Consider the following 23,541-nt stretch of genomic DNA (forward strand, 5'->3'; position numbering starts at 1 on the left):
GGGGCAGTATTTGACAGGTTAGTAATATGTTAGTTGGGTGTACACAATGTAACATGACATAAATCTAATCAGAGCTTTTTTCCAATGTCAGTTTAAATTACCCATGACTAACAACCTTAGTGTGGACAAGGAGGAATGTATGTGATTTTTACGTTGCACTTGTATGGAAGGGACTTTGCAAGCGTTGCTGTGTGATTTGTTTGTCACTGTGAACCGAGTCACAGACTCATTCAGCATGTTGTATAGCAAAAAATAGTGGTGGGAAGCAAAGGAAAGCCTGTGTTTTCTCATCAGGTGGGCACTCCTACAATGATGTGAAGTTACCTGAAACCCTGGTACTATATGATGTACAGTTAATCCATCTATTTCCTATAACGTCAATTATTGCTTGAACAAAACAAACAGCTTTTGAAATTGAAGAATTCGACTCCTTTTGATGACATCTTCTGAGCAGAGATTCCAAGCTGCTGTTGATTTCTAGGACCACATTAACTTCACACAGAAGTCAAAGTTTAAACTGAGCAGGAGTTTGTGATTTTTTTGTGTTTTTCTTTTACAGTAGTCCACAATCGAGCAGACACAAAGTGGGCAATATTTGGCAAACACAATTTGATTGTTGTGTTCATGTAAATGCCCTCCTGAGCCTCAGGTAATGTTCAGTACCAGATCCGGCATGTGTTATCCTTGCTGCCTGCAGGGAAGCACAAATACAAATGGATAGCTGCACAGAAGGACACAGCTGCACGCTTTTCATCTAAAAACTGCAATTAAGCATTTGTGACGGTTGTGATGAAGAGTACATTTGCCTCCTACAGCTACATTTTAACAGTGTACGATGGTCAGATGGGGTTTATGTGTGTTTTCTGTGTCAGTTCTATGTACCTGTAATGATTGTGTCACCCTCGTAGTTGAAGACGCAGGAAAAGATCTCGTCTGTGTGCCCCTCCAGGACTTGTAAGCAGACTCCAGAGTGAGCATCCCAGAGCCGAGCTGTCTTGTCTGAGCTGGCAGTCAGGACTCTGGTGCCCTGAGGGCTGAAACAGATCTACCAAGAGAGGCAGAGCCAGGACAGTTAGCCTTTTTTCGAGGGTTGTGGTACATTTGCAACAAAGTTGCTGAATAAGAGATTATGCCAGAGAAAGTAGAAATGACATGAGGGGTGGAAATGGGTGAGTCTAGACCAATTTTACCATATCAGTAGCATTATTCCATTGAGGTCATTCAACTTAAAATGCTTAAGGAGGATAAAGGCACCAGTGGAACTACTCTGAGATGATAGAGGAGCGTTATGAAAATCATGGCTGAAACTGATTGTATTATAGTCTGGGTTTATCATTCCCTGAGTGGTTTTATATCCTAACAGTGAGGTAAAGGAAGGGATGATTAAATGAAGTTGGCCCTAGATGGCCATGAAAGTAAAGTATGTTTTTTTATTAAAATTCTAAACTCAGTGCCAACGAGAGACCCCCAGACAGGAAATGGAAACTGTCTAGAGAAGAAGCTGGCAAGGATAGAAGATTGAGGTGTGGGTGGGGTGTGTGTGTGGGTGGAAGCTATGACAGGTGCCAAAATGGAAGGTTGATGTTTTAAAATGGACAGCGAAGAGAAAAAGATCAAAAAGAGTAAAGGAATCAGATAAAAAATAAACAAAGCTGATGAGTGTCTCAGTTGCATACTGCATATTAAAGTGGACATGAAACACTATGTGTAGAAAGGCTAAATTACATCATGGAGCACTAGTCCAATGTCACTGTCTGAGAAGCTGGATTTAAGAAATAAGTGTTTTTAAGGTCATATGTTGTGTCAGTACACAACAAGACGTCACAGGGTTGTTTTTTTGGTTGCTGCCTTACATTAGTTTATGTTAGCTAACTAGCGATAGAACCAATACCTCAAGGATAAAAATACTAAGTAGCTAGACTGATCACTTAGGTTTGAGGGCATTCATTCATGTGTACAGCTCTCTTAAGCTCCAGTCACAGCATTTTAATCAGTTTGAGTTCTCGACTTAAACCGGGCAATTGCAACACCCTGACTCTTTACCTTTTCAGCCATTCTGTTGTAGATTTGCTGGTCTGTTTAGAAGCACTGTCCCACTTCATTACATAACTTAGTCCAAGCCTCGTATTTGGCTCTAGAATATTTTGGTATACAGAAAACGTCACAGACACCTCAGTGACTCCAACTTGCCCCGGACCTGCAGCTGCAAACTAAGACTAAACCATCACCCCTCTACCGCTGTGCTTGACAGTTTGTATGAGGTGTTTGTGTCGATATACATTTTCTATTTCGCAGTTTTGGAAATATCCTCATAAACACTGCATTGTGGACAAACATCTCCACTGTGGTCTTGTCTGTTAAAAGGATATTGCTTTCTCCAGGCACCTTCACAAACAAGCCAAACTTGTTCAGTCTGTTTCTCTTTATGCCATTATGAACTTTAACATTTAGCATGCTAACTGATGCTGATGATCAATAAATACATTTGATTTGCAACAGTTAGCAGTTACTTGTCCTCTTAACCCCTATGGAAGCAACAAGGACAGGGGTGCCCAATCCCGGTCCTCGAGAGCTACCGTCCTGCAGCTTTTAGATGCATCCTTGTTCCCACACACCCGAATCAAATGAATGGCTTGTTATCAGGCCTTTGCCAAACACGATGGCATGCTGAAGAGGTAATCAAACCATTTGATTCAGCTGTGTTGGAGTAGGGATGCATCTAAAAGCTGCAGGATAGTAGCTCTCGAGGACTGGGATTGGGCAGCCCTGAACAAGGGTGTTCTTAGCCAACTCCAGGCCTCGAGGGCAGGTGTCCTGCAGGTTTTAGATCTCACCCTGAGTCTACACACCTGAATGAAATGATTAGTTCATTACCAGGCCTCTGGAGAACTTCAAGAGATGTTGAGGAGGTAATTTAGCCATTTAACTCAGCTGTGTTGGAACAAGGACACATCTAAAACCTCAAGGCCTGGGTTTGGACACCACTGTGTTAAATAAATAATGACACCATATAATACGTCATGTGTTCTTGTTAATCTGAGATTATTTTTACCAGACTGGAAGCAAGTGAACTTTCCTTTTTATATAACTGTATATATAAAATGGAGGAAGGATTAACAAGGCTAAAGCATTTGTTTAATCTGGCATTACTCAATATCGTCTCTCTTGCATGGTCACTAGGTTACATTGGCCTAACCAATCACATCTTGTTTGTAGCGTAAGAATGACTCAAAACTACGAGAACCATTTTTGTTGGTTAGATGTAGAGGCTAACTTTAAGGTAAAAGTTAATTTTAAAACGCATTTCAACAAGGACCTGCAAAAATGCGACTTCCTACACCATATGGATTTTTTCAATGAAAGTTTGGAGCATGCTGTAAATGGGCTCTACAAATTTAATCAAACACTGATTTTTTCCATTAGATTGTCATTTTGATTTGAATTAAGGGCAAGAATAAAGCAAATGGAACATCCAGAATAGGAAAGAGTCCTCTTAATGCTTAGTTTGAAAACACAGTTATGAGAAGCTATCTATACCAGCGGTCCCCAACCCCTCGGGTCCATGAGTCGTTTGGTACCAGGCCGCGAGAGTTGAGGCTTGAGTGTGAAAGTTATGGTTTTCAGGATTTTTATCGTTATTTTTTTTATCGTTTTTCTCATTAACTCGGTTTCCCTGGGTCTATTCCCGTGTTGTGGATAAATCTTCTTTTTTTTTTGCTACCGATACTGGTTTTATTTTTAAAGGCCGGTCCGTGAAAATATTGTTGGACATAAACCGGTCCATGGCGCAAAAAAGGTTGGGGAATGCTGATTTATACCATCTTCCACACAGAAGAAAATATCTTTAGACCTTTAGAACTAGTCATTTAATTAGCATTCCATCATTTATAATATATTATCATTCACAAACAAAAGGGTAGCAAAGTGAATTTACTACAGCAGTGACCGAGATGTAATAAAAATTAAATTAAAAGCTTACTGAGTGAGATACTGAAATAGAAGGAAAAAAACATGGGGAAGAAAATGGTTAAGAAGCATGGACAGGAGGATGGCTGGTGTCCTGTTAGGGAGAGATTAGTGTCATAATCCCCTGGAATCGTCTTCCATCCAGCCTGTTTATTACTGGCTGTCTAATGTGTTTTAGTAAATGCACACAGAGAAGCCCTCTGAGCCAGAACCTGTGGAAAACCCACACTCGTGCAGAGCATCGCACTTGACAAATATTAAATGGGTGATATCGCTCCAAATAAAGAACAAGGTCAGTGCAGGGTCAGACAGCAGTGCCCCATGCCAGAGTACTCGCATGTATGTGCTTGCGTTACTACTAGTAGGCCATGTTAATCAGGTTTAGAACTGTGCTCACAGATTTCTGGCGATAACTCAAAACATCCTGAAGCTTCGAGTCCTGTCCCTCCATTTCAGCATCAAACTCTGTCACATGTTAGCTAGGTAATTTTAAAAAATGACCTATTTAAAGCACTGGCGAGGAAAACTGTGGTCTGAGTCAATATTACACAAAAATCACAAGTTTATTCACAGCTGCTAGCTGCATGACGCATGCCCAAAGTTGTGGCTGTGGCCCTGGTTATAGAATACTTAATAATTTGTTCTTATTTTTATTACTACATTTGCCATACGGATACTGAGATCATTTTCTGAATGGTTTCAAACATAAGACTCACAAATGGGTAAAAGTTTGCTATGAAATCAGTAACTTAAAAAAAATAACAGTCTCACATCTGTGCTCTTTAACTATAATAGCTACAAAGAAGTAATCGCCCAATCACACGGCATCACAGCAGTGCATTTAGGCACCCATTAGGCACATAGACATGGTTGAAAAGACCTCAAATTGAGAATCAGAATTAGGAAGAAAGATGATTTTTAGTGTCGCTGAGCATGGAATGTTTGTTGGTGTCAGATGGGCCAGTGTAACTACTGTCTAGAGATGGCACGATACCACTTTTTTATGTCCGATACCGATACCGATATCATAAATTTGGATATCTGCCGATACCGATATGAATCCGATATAGTGTTTTTTAATCAACAAAACTGTTTTTTTAAATATCTTGCTGCATTTTGTATAAGTTCATACTCAAGTTTAAAACAACAACTACACTAAAGCTATTCTGTTATACCTGTATGCAAAAAAAAATATTTCATGGTTCAGCAATACTGATCAATCTAATAAACTTAAACCTACACCATCCTCCCTATTCTGGTATTTTAAAGAGTACTTAGCATAAATATTAAGCAACCTAACTAATAGGGTTCCAACTCCCAGCAACAACAAAAATAAATTAAAAATGGGGAACCACCCCTCACGCTCCACCTCATGATGCTTAATCGACGTAATCAACCTTAATTTGATGCAGTGTGAAAAAAAATGCACAGAAATCAATTATTTTTCAAGAAATATTAAATAGATTCAACATCTTTCTTCAACAAAATTGCAGACTGCACAGATGGTACCTTCCCAAAGGAAAAAGTACTATAGCTTACTAGGGTAAATATATTAGACTTAATAGTTACTATATACAGTAATTGACTTCTATTCATTTTACATCAAATTAAAACTTTGGGTGTCAGATAATTATTTATTAAAAGCTAGACATTTTAAATGAGAATAAGAAAGAAAAGTATGTCTTTGTGCCCCCTTTTCCCTGTTAATGCCCTATCGGCCCCCCTGGCTAAACTTTGCTAGATCCGCCCCTGCACAGTTACCAGCCGTCAGCTGCGTAGAAAAGGATCGTGGTGTAGAAAGTAATATTAAATAAATTCTAACAACAGCTTATCAAGCTTAAACGTGCTGCTGTTGTTCAGCCGCTGGTTTCCTCTTTCTGGCGCGACAGAAAAGCCGATCAGCTGATCATTAAGCAGTTTCATGATTGAAGTAGCAGCAAGAAGAGGCAGTCGCTTGTTAAGCTTAATGCAGGAATGCTTTACAAACATTCAGAGATGGACTTACACACTTGCTTTACTTCTCTCGGGGATAACTTTGTCGGAGATGAAATGCCGGGTTGCTAGCGAAGCTCCAAATGCTATCCAGACCACCGACAGGTCCCGCATGCCACAGCCGCTCTATCACGTGATGCATACTGCTCCGACGTGCTAACGTTCTGAGGTGAGTTACGGCGTGTTGCAAGTTTTGTGAGGTGCTTTCGTGATATTTAATGGATCGGATTACATTTTTTATTTTTCTCCGATATCCGATCCAGTAATTTAGGTCAGTATCGGACCGATACCGATACGTAATATCGGATCAGTCCATCTCTACTACTGTCTACTGAAATTTACCTACAACCATAGGGTGGACTAAAAAGAGAAAATATCCAGTGATCGACAGTTCTCTGGGTGAAAATACTTGAGTCTCAATTTCTGCTGCAACGTTTAGATGGTACGGTCAGAATTTGGTGAAAACAACATGAAAGCAGCCTGACCCCTGAATCAAAGGTTCAGGCTGCTGGTGGTATAATGGTATGGGGTATGGCAAACTTCGGCATCCTTAGTAACGATTAAGCATTATTTAAAATGCCAAAACATGTCTAAACTCACCTTAACCCAGCTTTTTCAACAGCAAAAACCTGATATACGTAAGGTGTACCAAGGGGCAGGGTTACGCTTTACAAGTTAAAATAATAGTTAATACTCACAAAGTTGAGAAGAGTGATAAAATGCTGAAAAAGCTTGAGCAACACAGTTATGCTTTTTCATTTAATTACAGATAAATAGATGACAAAAAATAGCCATAACTTAAATTGTTCTTTTAGAACAGACAGTTTGGCTTCATCAACTTACCTTGGAGATATCGCCATCGTGGCCTTCTAAGGTTGCAAGACACTGATGTGTTGCTGTACTGAACACTCTTGCTGTCCCTGAGAGTTTCAGGAAGAGAGAGAGTTTTCAGCACACAGGCACAGCTTACAAAATTATAAAAATGTTGCTTTTGTTGTGGAAAATCCAAATTTATACAACCAATAAAGCTTAGGTATTTGTAGAAATCTTTAAATGCAGAATCTTAAATTCTGCACAAGTAGTATATTTAGGGTACGTTTGTAATACCGTGCTAGTACAGTTTTACTCGGAATGTAATCTTTTGACTGAAGTGTTGTCTCACCATCAGCTGAGGCAGTAGCAATGAGTTGACCACTTAAATCAAAACACACATCCAACACCTCTTCTTTGTGTCCAGTGAGGGTGGCAACACACTTCCCACTGACAGTCTCCCAAACCTGCGAACACATTTACACATGTCAAAAAACAGAATTATACATGCACACAGGAGCGAACTACATAACTGGAGCATGCATTCATCATGGAGCATGGAAACACCAAACTCATGAAGTATGCATTTGTGAATGTAGCATTAAACTCTGAAGTGGCTTTATTATGGCCATCTCCCTCAGAGGAATGCAGCGAGGTGGATAATTCTCACTTGTGAGCGTGACTCATCTTGGTGTAATTAAGGAATTAGGATTTAATTTTTCTCCACAGACCTTAGACACAGGAGTTTGCGAGAGAGTGGGAAATTGAAGACGGTAAATACAAACAGACATGTTTTCAGCCTCTGACAAGAGATTTTGGGAACAAAAAAAAGATATTTGGGCTTAATGATAGCTTACTTTGCAGGTTTTATCCATGGAACCAGTAACAATCAAGGAGCAATCCCAGTTAAACTGAGTATTGCTTATTTCTCCCATGTGACCAATGAGTGTGTGGACCCGTCTAGGGGAAAAAACAAGGAATTGAACAGCAATTAATCAGTCTCACAGCTTTGTAAGGCAGAATCGATAAGTGTTACATTCTCTGTGAAGTATAAATGATGACACATGCACAAATGGATGCATAATATTGATAACTTCTGACCTTCCTGAAGCAACATCCCATATAGTGACTGTGTGGTCGAAGGAACCGGTGACAAGTTGACTACCCACTGTGTTAAAGCACAGCGAGAGGACCTCTGCGGTGTGACCCTGAAAGGAGATGGCATTATCTCTCACTGTCTTATTTCGTTTCTCCCTCACAGCCACTCACATTATGGATGAAAAAGTGCATCATAAAATGCAAATATTTACCAACCACAACAGTGTGGCTTATACAGCTGATTATTTTCACCTTGTGTGTGTGTGTGTGTGTGTGTGTGTGTGTGTGTGTGTGTGTGTGTGTGTGTGTCCCTGCAGAAAAGTGGGGCTGTTGTCCTAGAAGGAACTACATCAAAGGCAGCTTTAAGAACTTTGGCAGGTGTTTATGTCTTACTGTCCTTGGATGGATTTGTCCCAACAGTGCAAAGTACAGCCTCCAAACTTTAGAAGTGTGTATTTAAGATCAGAATGAGTTTGAAGGTAAGTGTGGTGCAATTCATAAGTGGTGGCTCGCACCCACTTTGATCACCTGTCCCTCATTTATTTTACTTTTTAGGGCTCATTTGAGGTATTTTGTGCATAATGTTTAATGTTTTCAAAGGCGTGTGCAGTCTGGCAACTAAATGGTGTCATAGCTAGTGTGAGCCCCCCACATTATAGTCTCCTGAATTTGTTAACATAAATACACAGGTTAGCCTTACCGGTAGATTTATAAAATTGAAGTTAACTTAAAAAAAAAAGAACAGATTAAAGAATCTGCACTCAGTTGACTGCATTACTGATTCTTCATGGTGTGAGAAGCTAAGTGAATTGAGAGGGGCAGAGAGTTGCTCCTTGCTGACACAGATTCAGCAAGTCACACTATAAACCCACGTGCAGTCTGCACATTAAAGAGGTCTCACTACTCCCCTTAGAGAGGGCTATCAGTGCCTTCTTAAAGAGTTTGTCACATTCCTATCAAATGTTGGTCATCAAGAGCACTTGACAGCATTCATGTCACTTTCACAAGTGACTAAAAAGTTAATGAATCATCATTAATGAATGAATGTGGGTCACAACACCAGGATAAGAAGAGCAAGAAAAGCAATGGGACAGAGTTTGAGGAAAGGGTATCTCACAGTCAGTGTGGCCACTTCCTCCCCACTCTCCACATCCCACAGCTTGGCAGTGGTGTCCATACTGCTTGTGGCCACCAGCGTACTCTGGGGGTTGAATGCAAGACACACCTACAAAATTTTTTTACTTAGGTTGTATTGTATTCTGTAGCAAAGCTGAATAGTATATGGCATATGAACTGCTCTAAACTCTCGATTTGAAACAGTTGTTTCTATTCTTGGCTTGATATGGCAATTTACTGAATATGGTCATCTCACCCATATGCTTACAGCAGCCCAACCCAACCTCTTGTTTGTGAGTCAATCACAGCCAATCAGAAAAAAAAAGCTCATTTAGAGAGCAGATGGACTTAATGGGAGTAAAATATCTTGCCTCAGACAGAAGATGAAACAAGCTGCCCAAGGCTCAGTCTTAGATAAATGGAGATTACTTGTAAATCATGCAAAGCTACTATGAGTCCAAGAATAAAAATGTAGACAGTAAATAAAATTATAGGTCCTGTTAAAGTACTAAACACAATACCATAGCAGAACCTTGTAGTTTAAATGCTCACATAGCTTAAATACTGACTTGTGTTTCAAATATGAATCAGCAATCAACCAAAAACTAACACAAATGAAATTCATTTAAAACAAATCATTATACATACTATTTCTCCCATGTGTCCCCGATAAGTATGAAAACATTTGCCAGTCTCGGCACACCACAGTTTGCAGGTCTTATCAAAAGAGCCAGTCGCAATCTTGTCTCTAAGTTTAATAGAGAGAAAATAAAGCAATGAAACATTCATTTTTAAGATGAAACACTGATGTGAATCTTCAATTGAGCAATGCGACCCTCCCATGTTATAAAGGTTTTCCTAAAACAGCTCATTACCCATAAGGGTTGTTGAACGCAATTGCATACACCACGTTTCTGTGACCCTCTAGCACGTGCAGCTCTGTGCCTGAGGCTGTGTCCCAGACTCTACATGTCCTGTCGTAACTCCCAGTTATAAACCTGCAGTGTGAGAGAAAAGGGGGAATTGCACAAACTGTAATTTCTCCTAAACAACAAAGTGGCAGGTTACTCAGTGTTAAAAACTCACCTTGACCCAGATTTGTCAAAGGCAACATTTGTCAGTGGCAATATGTGTGCCTTGAGCTCCTGGAAAAAAAATTGAAACTGGTCTGAAAAATCCAATTTAGTTATTGACTACATTCATCTACATTCATCTTTAAAATTACCCATGTAACTTCTGTATGTATAATTCATTTGACTATAATGTAATGTGAAGGCTTCTTCCTCCTGGCCCACCACTGGTGGAATAACTTTCTGCTCTCATTAAGAACAGAAAGATCTCCCAATTTTTAGATGCAGGCAAAATAAATTCAGTAACCTCTGATCTCCAGCAATGCAACTGACCCTGACTTCCATTTAACTCCCCTAATACATGCGCATGAAGCACTAGCGACTTAGTAACCCGATCACTGCTGCTTTCTAGTGCCTCTCTAAAACAGTAGTTACTAATTTCACAAATCACATTCCACATATGTAAATAGCATCTGCTAATCGCCGAGCTAATGGATTGTGCCCGTTTATTCATGCTGCAAAAATGTTACTGTTCCAACAGTCTGTGTGGAATAAAAGCATTAATATCATAACTCAATAAGCAACACGTGTGCCATGTTTCACAGACAAAATAAACTTTAGTTCATAAAACCATTCTTTCATTAAAATCAAGGTTACAAGGAGCACCAAATAACTTTCAACAATGTGAGGGAAATAGATAAATGTCTTCACTAGCAGGAATTCCTTGTAAGCGTCATGTCTACGTGTTGATTTATTTACTGCTGTTTTGTGTCTGACCTTGGAGAAACAGAACCTGTGATGGTCCTGCTGGGTCTGTTTCTTCTGAAGTCGAATAACCAGCTGTTTGACCTGATCAGCCTGAGCCTTTGTGACCAGAGGCTCTGATTGTCTGATTTCTTCCACCAACTCATCTGGATTTGTTCTACAATTTTAAAACATAAAATGTGATAAGTCTTTTTGTAATTTTAGGTAGCTTGATGGCAAAAGAGAGAAAAAAAATGTAAAAAAAACAAAAAACAAAAACAAACCAAAAAAAACCAAGACATTAGGAACAGAAAAGGGAAAGAAAATGGAAACAGAAAGGGGGTTTAGGATAACAAATACAGCTTAACAAAGATTACATTTACTCTACAATTTCACCAAAGTATGTTTAATGTGTGTTAAAATATCACTCCCCGTGTTGTCAGATTTACACCCTTGTGACTGCCAGTAAGAGCTGAAATGAGTAATGTTGGTATTCCTAAAGTAAATGGGTCATTTAAAAGAAATCTCTAGTCTAATGTAATGCCACATTAAGGAATTGCAACTCCTCCACAGTCCAACTTCATAATAAATGCAACATGGTTACAAAGTGTTTTTAAATAGGGTTTTAGTCTGCAGAAAGTCGTTTTTTAGTGGTAATGTAACCGTAGGTTGTAACAGTTTGTTATTGACATTATCTTCAGTGCTGAGATCACACACACACACACACACACACACACACACACACACACACACACACACACGCAGAGAGAGAGAGAGAGATCCTAACAGGTACAACTCACGCACTCTGGAGTCAAATCCAAAAGATCTATTGATTTGGTCCTCAGAAATCCTCCTTTCTCGTATTCAAGGATTATACCTGACAGCATAAAAAAATGAAAAATAAAAGAATTAAAGAGAGGCTGACATTACAACACCTGGGTTCTAGTTAACTTAACCTGTTATGTCTTATAATGACAAACTATCTAACCCTTCTGCCGATTTGAGTTTGAAAAGCGTTAGCTAACTAGCTAATGTCAGACAAACTTTAGGCCATAACGATTTAATATGAAGGTTAGGCACAGTCATATGACCTCCATGAGAAGCAACATTTTAGATAGGACTACAAACATAACTTGTATTACCTGGCGGATAATATCTGAGGAGAAACCGCTTGAGTTTCATTATGACTTCTAATAAGGTCCTATCACATCACATAGAAACAAACCGTTGTTATGGCGACCGGACTCGCGTCCGTTGTATTAGGCATGCTACCGCGCATGCCTAATACAAGCCTTAAAGGACCGGCGTTGCACCAAAAAGTGCTGGTCTGCCAAAAAGTGATTTCAAGTTTCTATGTGTGTTTTTTGTTTTTTTTAAATTATGTGTAATGTCTTTACATATATTGATAAATAGACTTTAGACTATATATAAAATAATTACCAGTTTTGCAAGTATCTTTATGACCCGGTCCTTTTTGGCCAGTTAAAATATCTATATTGTCATGCTGCTGCTGTCTTTGCCAGATCGCTCTTAAAAAATAAAATTTTAATGCCAGTGAGACTTTTTTAACGGGATACATAGGCTAAAGGATATATAACAGTCACTTCTAAAATTCTACCTTGTGACAGGAATGTTGTGTGTAGCTCAAGATGAGTTGATATCATTCATGAAGATTACTTTTGACATATATTTCAAATATTATAGGCCAGCAAGTCATGTACAGCAGTTTAAACACGGGCAGTCACTTTTTGGCAGACGATCACTTTTTTTCAATGTCTAATATATTTGCTCTAATAGATTTTAGTAAACTAGATTTACGAAAGGGTTGTATATAAAATAAAAAAATAACCTGTTTTTCAAATAACAGTTTTTCAAGGCTCTGCGTTATTAGTCCTACTTTATAATAAATTAAGTCCTTTTTTAAGCATAAATGATGTGTACATAACTGTGATGCAAGGTTTTTATAGTTAATTAAAGCTAAAAAATTGTAGCTTTTACCTTGTCACAAGAATGCTCTTTCCTGCTCAAAATGACTTATCACTACTAAGACATATGTTTGCGGTATGTTTGCCAGATCAGGAGCTAACAAGTCATTTACGACACCAACAATCAGTTTTTGGTGAATGCTGTAAAACACCTTTTTGGGAGAATCCCTTGTTTTTTTCATTTACTGAATTCATAAATAAATAAATACGCAAAATTTCCCAATTTTCCAAACTGATTGATGAGTAATGAGTTTCAAAGTTTATTATACACTGTAGTTTGTTCATGAACTGTGGTGCATACCAGAAAGCAGCTCTCTGCTCTCTGTAACTCATTGACAGTTATCACAAACACTTGATTGCAGTTGTTGCTGCTAAGGGTGGCCCAACCAGTTATTAGGCGTAGGGTGCAATCACTTTTTCACACAGGGGCCATGTAGGTTTTGATTTTTTTTCCCCCTTAATAATAAACACCTTTATTTCGAAACAGCATTTTGTGTTTAAATGTATTTCTGGTGGCATTCATATGTAAATTTGTGTGATGGTCTGAATGATTTCAGTGTAATAAACATAAAAAAAACGGAAATAAGGAAGGAGGCAAACACTTTTTCACCCCACTGTATGCGGATGCCTTCATTTTGCCTGCAATCTCTAGCCAATCTTTTCATATAACTCAGTGCAGTGAGTGCAGTCATTTGTAGTAATAAATTGTTTGAAAACATCCAAATATTTCATGTTTTGTTTTATTAGCAGCTCTGTCTTTATACTCTGGGAGGGAATAGTCACTTGTATATTCCCAATATCAGTATGCCTAGTGTGAGTCACTCCAATCCCACAATAAATGACTGTACTTATTTCCTCACCGTTCTTCTTGTCTGTTGCTCCCTGACAGGTCAAAGTCTGAATAAGGCATGTGTAGATGATTAAGTGTTTATATTCTAGCTACTTACAAGGTAACCTGACGAAAGCTCAAAGTGCTTTGGTATTAAACCAGATAGTGTTTTTTTAAATCAAGACTGAAGTGCAACTAAAAACAAAAGGAAACAGCAGGGAAGTCTCGCTGAGATACTAACATGGGGTGCTGGGCCAAGTTGAAGTCATCTGGATGGGTTTACCCCACAGCCATCCTGTCACTCTATGGATTTTTTGCAAACTGTAGGGTTGCAGAACCTTTCCTGACACCATACCTTATTGGACCACGCAAGAACATTTCTGAAGAAGTGGTAAGGACTACGGACACACTTTCTGTCTTTTATTAAAAGGCAAGGCAAGTCAAGGCAAGTTTATTTATATACCACAATTCAACAACAAGGTGAATCAGTAGTTAAAATATAAGTTTTGAAATTTAAGCTTAAAAGTGTAGATTTGGTGTTTTATTCAAATGCAGCTGAGAATAGGTGAGTCTTGGATTTACCTGGATTTAAATAAACTGAGTGTTTCAGCTGATCTGAGGCTTTCTGGGAGTTTGTTCCAGATATATGGAGCATAAAAGCTGAATGCAGCTTCTCCGTGTCTGGTTCTGACTCTGAGAACTGATAAAAAACCGGATCCAGATGACCTGAGGGATCTGGAAGGTTCATACTGGGTCAGGAGGTCACTGATGTATTTTGGTCCTAAACCATTCAGAGCTTTATAGACCAGCATCAGAACTTTAAAGTCTATCCTCTGACGGACAGGCAGCCAGTGTAAAGACCTCAGAGCTGGACTGATGTGGTCCACTTTTTTGGTCTTAGTGAGGACTCGAGCAGCAGAGTTCTGAATGAGCTGTAGTTGTCTGACTGATTTTTTAGGTAGACCTGTAAAGATGCTGTTACAGTAATCAAGCCTACTAAAGATGAATGCATGGACTAGTTTTTCCAGGTCCTGTTGAGACATCAGATCTTTTATCCTTGAAATATTCTTGAGGTGATAGTAAGCTGACTTTGTTATTGTCTTAATGTGTTTTTCTAAGTTTAGGTCTGCATCATCACTACACCCAAATTTCTCGCCTGGTTTGTGGTTTTTTGGTGTTATAGATTGAAGTTCTCTGGTGACCTGTAATCGTTTTTCTTTGGCACCAAAGACTATTACCTCAGTTTTGTTTTTGTTTAGCTGGAGAAAATTGTGGCACAACCAGTCATTGATTTCCTCAATGCATTTACCAAGAGCCTGTACAGGGCCTCGGTCTCCTGGTGACATTGTGATATATATTTGTGTGTCATCTGCATAGCTATGATAGTTTATTTTGTTGTTCTTTATAATCTGTGCCAGTGGGAGCATGTAAATGTTAAACAGAGGGGGTCCCAAGATGGAACCTTGGGGAACTCCACATGTGATACTTGTCTGCTCAGATGTGAAGTTACCTATTGATACAAAGTATTCCCTGTTTTCTTAGTATGTTTTGAACCAGTTTAGTACAGTTCCTGAAAGACCTGCCCAGTTCTCCAGTCGTTTGAGTAATATGTTGTGGTCAACTGTATCAAATGCTGCACTGAGATCCAGTAAAACTAAGACTGACATTTTTCCACTGTCTGTATTCAGACATATGTCATTAAACACTTTGGTCAGAGCGGTTTCAGTGCTGTGGTTCTGTCTAAAACCTGACTGGAAGGCATCATTAGATTAGATTAGATTAGATTAGATTAGATTAGATTAGATTAGATTAGATGAAACTTTATTAATCTCTCGGGTGGGTTCCTCTGGGAAATTCAGTTATACAACAGTTCATAGCAGTTATTTTGTTTTAAGAAGTAATTGAGCTGTTGAGAAACTGCTTTTTAAATGATCTTACTTAAAAATGGGAGATTTGAGATCGGCCTGTAGTTGTTCACTACTAAATCTCCATTTGCACTATTTGCCTATTTGCACTACTCTGCCTGGTTTACACTCAATGTCACTTACCCATTATATTGTATATTATATAGCTTTCTTGTTATATGTAAAATTGTATTTATTTAAATTTTTACTTTTTAATTATTTTACTTGCATTTTTTTAATCACTTTTATATTTAAATATATTTAAATGTTCATTTGCTATTTATCTAGGGATTGAAGAGTAACGCAATTTCTATTCTCCGCATGTCCTGTACATGTGGCAGAATCGACAAATAAAGTTGACTTTGACTTGACTTTGACTTCATTTGTGTCATGTCAAGATTGTCGTTTTTCAGTATAGGTTTAATTACAGCAGTTTTTAGTGGTTCTGGAAACACGCCTGATATTAAAGAAAAGTTGACGATCTGTAACAGGTCTGACTCGAAGACTTTGAGACCTTTTTGAAAAAACTTGTTGGCAGGCCATCTAAACAGCAAGAGGAGGAGTTCAGTTGACATAAGATGTCCCCCGGGTCTTTGCTGTTAATCGGGTGAAACTGTTTCATGGTGTTTAAACAGTTTTTCAGTGGACACGGTACATATCCTGAATATGCTGTTGATGTACCAATTGCTTGTCTAATCTTTTGGATTTTTTTCTGTGAAGAATTTGGCAAAGTCATTGCAGGCCATGGTCGAATGAAGTTCAGCTGCCACTGACACAGGAGGGTTTGTTAGCCTGTCAACTGTAGAAAATAAGACCCGAGCATTATGGCTGTTTTTAGTGATGATGTCAGAGAAGTAGGACCTCCTTGCACTCCTCAGTTGTAAATTATAATTGTGAAGTTTTTCTTTATAGATGTCATAGTGAACCTGGAGGTTTGTTTTTCTCCATCTGTGCTCATCTTTCCTACACTCTCTTTTTTCATTTTTCACCAGTGTGGAGTTTCTCCGTGGAGACTTTTTCCTTCCAGAGATAACCTTCACCTTAATGGGAGCAATAGTGTCCATTACATTTAACATTTTAGCATTGAAGCTATTGACGAGCTCATTGACTGAACCTCTGGACAGGCCAGGTGTTAAGGGGAAGACCTGGTTAAATATCTCACTACTGTGTTCTGTTATACACCGTTTTGTGATCACTGCTGTTGATATATTTGTGTGGGCTGAAATTTTACTTTCAAAGAAAACACAGTAATGATCAGACAGGCCCACATCAGACACAGTAACGTTTGAAATGCTCAGGCCCTTGGAGATCAGTAGGTCAAGAGTGTGTCCTCTATTATGTGTGGCCTCTGTTACATGCTGAGTCAGCCCAAAGTTGCCCAAAGTGTTACTCAGGTCTTTAGTCCCTTTGTCCTGAGGGTTGTCCACATGGATCAGATCACAGACAGCAGTTCACTGAGGTCATTAAAAAAGTCTGTGCAGTATTTGGGAGGCCTGTAAACATTAAGAAACACAACTTTGGATGGGGCCTTCAGCTGTAAAGATTCAAAAGACTGAAAACTTCCAGGAGACAGCTGCTTACATTGAAATGATTCATTAAATAAGACAGCAACCCCTCCTCCTCTCCTGCTCACCCTGGCCTCACTGATAAAACTGTAGTTAGGAGGGGTCGTCTCGATGAGAACAGCTCCACTGTTACTTTGGTCCAACCAAGTTTCAGTTAAAAACATAAAATCAAGGCTGTGCTCAGTGATTAAATCATTAATTAAAAATGTTTTCCCAGCTAGAGATCTAATGTTTAATAAAGCCAGCTTAAGTGTTTTAGAGGTATTATTTGCCCCCTTGTGTTTGGGAGCAGTCTGTGGCACACAAGGTATGTTTACTATATTTAAAGATCTTTTAGAGTGCAGCTCTCTGTGTTTTGACCAGGCCACATGTCTCCTTCTGTCACCTAAAAGTACAGAAATTTTAAAACCTTCTAGTAAACAGGGACCCAGCTTCTCCTGGGAAAAGTCACCACTAGGGCTGGGCGATATATCGAGTTTTTTAAAAATATCAATATATTTTCATACGAGATATAAGATGTGACAATATCGTTTATATCGATATAGTCTATGTTACGTTATAATTATACTTGTGGAGCCGCAGGTTTGCCTCTCTTTCGTCCACTTATGTCTCTACGCAACGTTACTCGGCCTCGCCTCTCCTTCACTGAACACAACTCCCCCTCCCCCATAGCTTCACCTGCAGGCAATGACAAGATGAAAGAGGAAAATCTCCGCTAGCGAGTTACCTCGGATCGCCCCGTGCGTGGGGCTGGACGGTGTCAACGTGTTAGCGAGCTAACCGCGCTAACGAGCTAACCGCGCTAACGACATGCAGCCAGGAGGGGCTGCACGGCCTAAAATCCTTTCATTTTCTCAAAAATCGACAGTGCACCTTATGTATGAATTCTGGTTGTGCTTACTGACCGCGAACCGATTTTATGTGGTACACAGCGCTCAGCAATCTGTCAAAAATGACTTTGCTAAGCTACGGAGCTGCACCGCTTGATGGAGCCGCCTCGCGGAGTGATAGTACTGTGCTTCAACGTAATATTACCGTACTGTGTGTGTATAAGGACCACAAATGGCACCTGTTCAGAGACGTGGTGCAGCTGTGAAATCTGTCTCTTTGTTATTACGCTCAGCGTCTATTAGTTTACATTTTGACTGCACAATTGTGAGCTTTTCGTTATGCACAAAAACAACATTGTTTTCTTTTATTTATGGACCATGATTATTTAATAAATGCTGATAATTTATTTTTGAGTAATTTCTTCATGTACATCTACGCTGTATGTAAAGAAAATGCCCATTTGACATCTGGGACACAGTGTGACTAAGAACTCTCTTTTTGTTCTTAACTTATGGCTTAAAAAAAAAAAAACGAGATATATATCTTATATCGCCATCCAGCTAAAAAATATCGAGATATGAATTTTGGGTAATATCGCCCAGCCCTAGTCACCACTGCCATAATCCTCGCAGCCCGGACCCTCCACACATCACACATCAGACTGCGGAGACAGAGCATGAAGGTGGTAAGGAGGAGCTAAGGGGGACGAGGCTGGGCAATGTAACTTCGATTACTCTGTTGAGGGCGGGGCTCGATGGCGAACCTTTGGCTGCTCTGGTGGGGGGTTATGGGGGACAAAAAGGGATTTGGCTGGGGGGTAGATCTGAGCCCAGCATTGACCTGCTCTATCATCTCCTCAGTGAATTTCAGGTGTGGCGAGGAGGGAGAAAGGGAGGGGGAGGAGGGTGATGGCCTGTCAGGGGTTTGGGGGACTGGGGAAGGTTGTGGTCCTTGGTCCTGGTCGTTGGTGTTGTTGAGAGAGTTGGAGGCAAATAGGGACCCCTCTTCTCGCCTCTGATGTCTCTCCTTTCTGCAGCTCATCCCAGGTGGGGGCAGATGAGGCTCCTCCTCAAGGTTTCTGCTGGGCTTTGTCTGTTCTTGCAGTACTGTTTGTTCCTCTTTATGAGATAGCTCCTCGTTTATCTCAGCCTTGGTGCTTGGTGCCAAGCACAGATGGATGATGTATGGAATAAAACAAGTTGGCGGTGAACAGTTTCACCCCTGACTTGTTAAAATTAAATCCATTTGCTTTAAACAGATGCCTGCGTTCCCAAAAAATATTAAAATTATCAATAAAATGCACTGAGTGGTCAGTACATGCTGATATAAGCCATTTATTCAGTGCAAACAACCTGCTGAATCTCTCATCTCCTCCTCTGACAGGCGGTACAGGTCCACTGATGAATACAGCTGCATTCAGAGAGTTTACAGTATTTAATAATCCAGTAAAGTCCCGTTTCAGAACCTCCGACTGTTGTTTGGACACATCGTTTGACCCTGTATGCAGAACAATGTTTGTCACAGTTGGATATTCATCTGCAATTTGAAGAATTCTCTCAATCAGGTTGTTTGACCATATCCTTAGGAAACAGAGGACTTTAGTGTTCTTACCGCACATCCTTTGTACATCCTTTACAGCAGAGTCAGCCACAATCAGAGTTTCAGGCCTAGCCTTTAGCTTTCCCTGTGGCCTTTTACTTTTCAACAGATTTTCAGACCTTACTTCACTGCTTTTAGATGGATGGTTGTCCGATATAGATCCAAGGTCCTTTGATAGTGGAGCAAATCTGTTCTGCAGTTTCACATTCAGCACTTATATGAAAGCAAAACAAAACAAATAAACATGCATCAGTTTTCATAAGCAGTGCGATATGCATGTCATGAAAAAGAAGTACAAATGGGATCATCAGTACTGTTTTGTTGTGCTTGTGGTTTCCAGCTGACCAACTACCTGTTTCCTATCTGGACGTATTCCTACCTGGCCTTTCTTTTCCCCGTCTTCCTCCTGACTGACTTCCTGAGGTACAAACCCCTTATTATAGTACAGGGGTTCTTTCTCATCACCAACTATATTCTACTGTGCTTTGTCCCAGGTCTTCCTGCTATGACTTTCCTTCAGGTCAGTTAAAACTTCTTGTTGTTGTTTCAAGAATGAAGAGTGAAAGGTGCTGTGAAAAAAAATACTTTGCCACTTCCTGATTTCTTACTATTTTGCATACTTGACACACTTACATCCTTCGGATCATCAAACAATTTTTACTGTTAAATGTAGCTAGTCACAATCTTTTTCACACAGGGCCGGGCAGGTTTGGATCGCTTTCTTACCCTTGAAGAAATCTTTTAAAAGCTTTTGTATTTATTCCGGTTATCACAACTTAAATCATACCGTTGTTAATGCATTTAATAGAGTTTATCATGATCTACTGCCTCTTTACAACTGCTCTATTCCATCAACAGGTCAACTATGCTGTAGTGACTTCCACGGAGGTTGCCTACTTTTCCTATATTTACAGTGTAATTCCAGTAGAGAATTACCAAAGAGCTACTGGTTACCTGCGCAGTGCAATGTTGGCTGGATATACATTTGGCGCCACCCTTGGCCAAATGCTTGTCTCCCTTGCTGGTATGGGCTCGTAGTATTTGATCACAATAATATGAAAAATAACATTTGATGCATGACAAGAAAGAAAATTATGAACTGAACTTTAAACAAGCACTAATGAATGATCAATTGTAACCAACAGGCCTGGACTACTTCTATATCAATACTATTACCCTGGGAATTGTGAGCGTGGCATTTCTCGTCTCATTCTGGTTGCCCATGCCCCAGACAAGCATGTTCTTCAAAGGGAAGAAGGCTGCAGCAGTAGACTGCCAGCAAGAGGGGCCACAGGGAGAGAAGGAGTCAGTGACGGATAAGGATGGAGAAGGCTCGGGGAAAGGGAAGATGGAATATAATGGCAGTGCTGGCTACTGCAGCAGAGAAAACGTGGCCGCTGCAGTTCATCTGCTTTGGCAAAGCTTCAGGGAGTCCTACTCTTCCAGGCATTTCTTTTCTTTCAATATTTTTTTTAAATCACTAAGATGCTTTGAGTGCCCACTTGCATTTAATTAACACCTGGGATTACTACTAATTGGTCCAAATTTTTATAATGTATTCATAGGGTACTTCTTTTAAACAGTAGAAGTAGCTGTACAGTCATCATCATAATCTCTTGTCATAATTATCACCATTCAGACATTTAATCTACTGGTCCCTGTGGTGGGCTCTGGCCACAGCTGGTTACGTGCAGGTCTTCAACTACATCCAGCTTATGTGGGACCATATAGAGCCATCTGCCACATCATCCATCTACAACGGAGGAGTGGAGGCTGCGTGCTCTCTTGTAGGTAAGATTGGTGTTAGAGCGGGTTATTTTAGATTAAAAATAATAATTACAAGATGTTCCAGTCAAACGACTGTAACAGCGTGAATGTGTCTACATCAGTCAGGGTGAGATACATATTGTTTGTTTTGGTCTGACCTCATTTATTATATATAATATATATGCTCTTAATAAATGACATATGAGATAAATTGAGATAACTTTACTTTTCAACTTACTTTTATATCAGAGTAGAGGAAAAATGATGTAAGAGGGGGTCCACTCATTTGTACTGCAGTGAGCTGGAAGCAGGACTCTAATCAGAGTTCTCTGTCTCTGCTTCAATTAGAAAAGGCGAGAAGACTGCAGCACAACCACATCATGTAGCAAAATAACATTTAACAATGTCATTACAGGCTGCCATTTCTGAATGCACATAGATCTATAAAAACCTGCAATTAAAGGGAATCAGCTGTGCCATATCTGTGGTAACTGATTACACAGACAATGTGTATTGATTTTGAACGGGAATAGCAGCACCCTGGTCCTTTTGGTTTAAGCTCGGCCCGCCTCAGTGCGAGAAGAAGAAGAGTAATTGCTTCTATTAAGGAGATAGAGTTAAAAGGTAATGGATTCTTTGATTATTACTGATAGTTGTTTCCAGGAGTTGGGTGAAACTGGTTCATCATAATAAGCAAGCGTTGTGGAGGCCAGGAAATGCATGAGTGTGCATGAGGCCACCGCGGCCTTTATTCTCCCGTTAAAGGGAGGTTAGAAGTAATGGACGAATCAGGGAATGACAATGGGAAGGATGCAAATGTGCAGTGGAGGCGCCGTCCGCTGGGATGTCAGACTAATTGCTTTATTTTTCTTCTTCATGGGCCAGGTGCTGCAGCAGCCTTCTCTGTGGGCTACATCAAGGTGACCTGGGTTGTGTGGGGAGAGCTGGCTTTGGGGATGTTCTCAGCTGTAGGGTCAGGTGCTGTGTTTCTGATGGCATTCACGAGCAGCATCTGGGTATGCTACGTCGGTTATGCCATATTTAAATCCTGTTACATGCTCCTCATCACCATCACAACGTAAGTGCATGATAGAATTTCTCCACGCTGCTCCTCTAAATGTGTTTTAAAAGTGACAAGAACAACTTAAAGAATTCATTCAAACGGACTGTTTTGTCAGTTCAATACAGAGGAAAGGATGACAATATTAGTTTAGAGTCAGCTTACTGGTTGCAGTGCCATACAAATCTATTGCAGTCTTAGAGTATGTGCTGAATCTCTCATAATTATAAGGACTTTGTCACCGCAGGTTTCAGATCGCCTCTAACCTCTCCATGGAGTGCTATGCTCTGACTTTTGGGATCAACACTTTTGTAGCCCTCTCACTGCAGACCATCATTACAGTCACAGTTGTTGATGAAGCTGCACTGGGGCTGGACATCGTGACGCAGGTACGTGTACAGGCTGTAATTATACTACTGCGTATTTGAATGGCAGCACACGGGGATTTAACAACAACTCAAAGTCAAGAACCCGATGGCCCCTTCAGCGTTCTGCTGCTTAACTGAAGCACTGAAATGTGAGGACAGAGTGACACCTGGTGGTTATCATTAGCTGTTGCACGCAGGTCTATTTGATGCAGGTGGTTCACTGCCATAGCATAGATAAAATAATTCTAATAATGCTTAGGATTATGTGTCGTCTCTCTGCTCTGCAGTTTATCATCTACGGCAGCTACTATGCTGTCATATCGCTGCTCTTTTTGATCCGAGGAACCTACACCGCCTGTGTGAACAAACCCTGTCTCCGGCACACGGAAGCCAAGGAACCTGAGTGTGTGGAGGAGGTGATTGCTGCAGAGCGTCTCTGACCTGTGTCAGTGCCCAACAGGTTTTTGGAAGATTGGAACTAATTTACCTTAAACAGCTGCAAATTAACTAACGAGAGCTTGTAAATATGCTTTTCTTAAACACTACAAACTGTAACATTAAACGTTTATACACTGAAAAGCAAACATTTATGTGTTGTGTATTTTTGCTATCTGCAACCCAGACAGGAAGACAAACAACACAATAAAACAGTTACTTCTGATTGGTATTAAAGTCCAGAGTTTTGGGCGCTTACCTGTTTAATTTATCAAAGTTTTATCTCAGCTTGTGCTCGAGTGTCACCAAGATTGTGTTGCTCTTTGACCAGGTTGCTGATTAACAAAATGCCTAGAGAGTTGTGAGGTATTTTTCCCCCATCACACACTTACACATGAAACA

At 39.9% G+C, this 23,541-nt stretch overlaps 2 protein-coding genes across 3 annotated transcripts; one reads left to right on the forward strand and one right to left on the reverse strand.

The window, feature by feature from the left end:
• Nucleotides 1-498: 498 nt before the first annotated feature.
• daw1 (dynein assembly factor with WDR repeat domains 1) lies at nt 499-12,061 on the reverse strand. Of its 2 annotated transcripts, none has more exons than XM_085245397.1 (13): nt 11,939-12,061; nt 11,601-11,673; nt 10,830-10,974; nt 10,069-10,127; nt 9,858-9,980; nt 9,631-9,730; nt 8,984-9,067; nt 7,870-7,976; nt 7,626-7,728; nt 7,121-7,235; nt 6,802-6,878; nt 883-1,045; nt 499-691 (listed from the first exon to the last, which is right to left on the reverse strand). In XM_085245397.1, the coding sequence occupies exons 1-13, from the start codon at nt 11,976-11,978 to the stop codon at nt 657-659; spliced, it is 1,224 nt and encodes a 407-aa protein (XP_085101523.1). In that variant the 5' UTR covers nt 11,979-12,061; the 3' UTR covers nt 499-656. The 2 variants fall into 2 exon arrangements, with proteins under 2 accessions (XP_085101523.1, XP_085101522.1); XM_085245396.1 differs by having other exon boundaries at nt 8,984-9,091; nt 11,939-12,060.
• A 1,631-nt stretch (nt 12,062-13,692) lies between these two features.
• slc19a3b (solute carrier family 19 member 3b) lies at nt 13,693-23,278 on the forward strand. The gene is made up of 8 exons (XM_085245414.1): nt 13,693-14,001; nt 19,850-20,029; nt 20,368-20,533; nt 20,655-20,955; nt 21,149-21,300; nt 22,162-22,354; nt 22,584-22,725; nt 22,992-23,278. Exons 1-8 carry the CDS (start codon nt 13,852-13,854, stop codon nt 23,142-23,144), a joined length of 1,437 nt encoding a protein of 478 aa, XP_085101540.1. The 5' UTR covers nt 13,693-13,851; the 3' UTR covers nt 23,145-23,278.
• Nucleotides 23,279-23,541: the final 263 nt, after the last annotated feature.

This window comes from Mchenga conophoros, linkage group LG14 (genome assembly GCF_057382185.1).
Source record: "Mchenga conophoros isolate Kocher_MC1m ecotype Shallow Benthic linkage group LG14, M_conophoros_male_GT1.1, whole genome shotgun sequence".
NCBI classification, from domain to species: Eukaryota; Metazoa; Chordata; class Actinopteri; order Cichliformes; family Cichlidae; genus Mchenga; species Mchenga conophoros.

Excerpts from the sequence above, each read along its gene's own strand:
- slc19a3b (XM_085245414.1), top strand. The coding sequence starts at position 13,852 with ATGGGGTGCTGGGCCAAGTTGAAGTCATCTGGATGGGTTTACCCCACA. Across the intron at positions 20,030-20,367 it reads CTGCTATGACTTTCCTTCAG|GTCAACTATGCTGTAGTGAC; the intron begins GTCAGTTAAAAC and ends TTCCATCAACAG. Across the intron at positions 22,726-22,991 it reads GGCTGGACATCGTGACGCAG|TTTATCATCTACGGCAGCTA; the intron begins GTACGTGTACAG and ends TCTGCTCTGCAG.
- daw1 (XM_085245396.1), bottom strand. The coding sequence starts at position 11,978 with ATGAAACTCAAGCGGTTTCTCCTCAGATATTATCCGCCAG. Across the intron at positions 11,674-11,938 it reads CCTCAGATATTATCCGCCAG|GTATAATCCTTGAATACGAG; the intron begins GTAATACAAGTT and ends TTATGCTGTCAG. Across the intron at positions 1,046-6,801 it reads ACGATGGCGATATCTCCAAG|ATCTGTTTCAGCCCTCAGGG; the intron begins GTAAGTTGATGA and ends CTCTCTTGGTAG.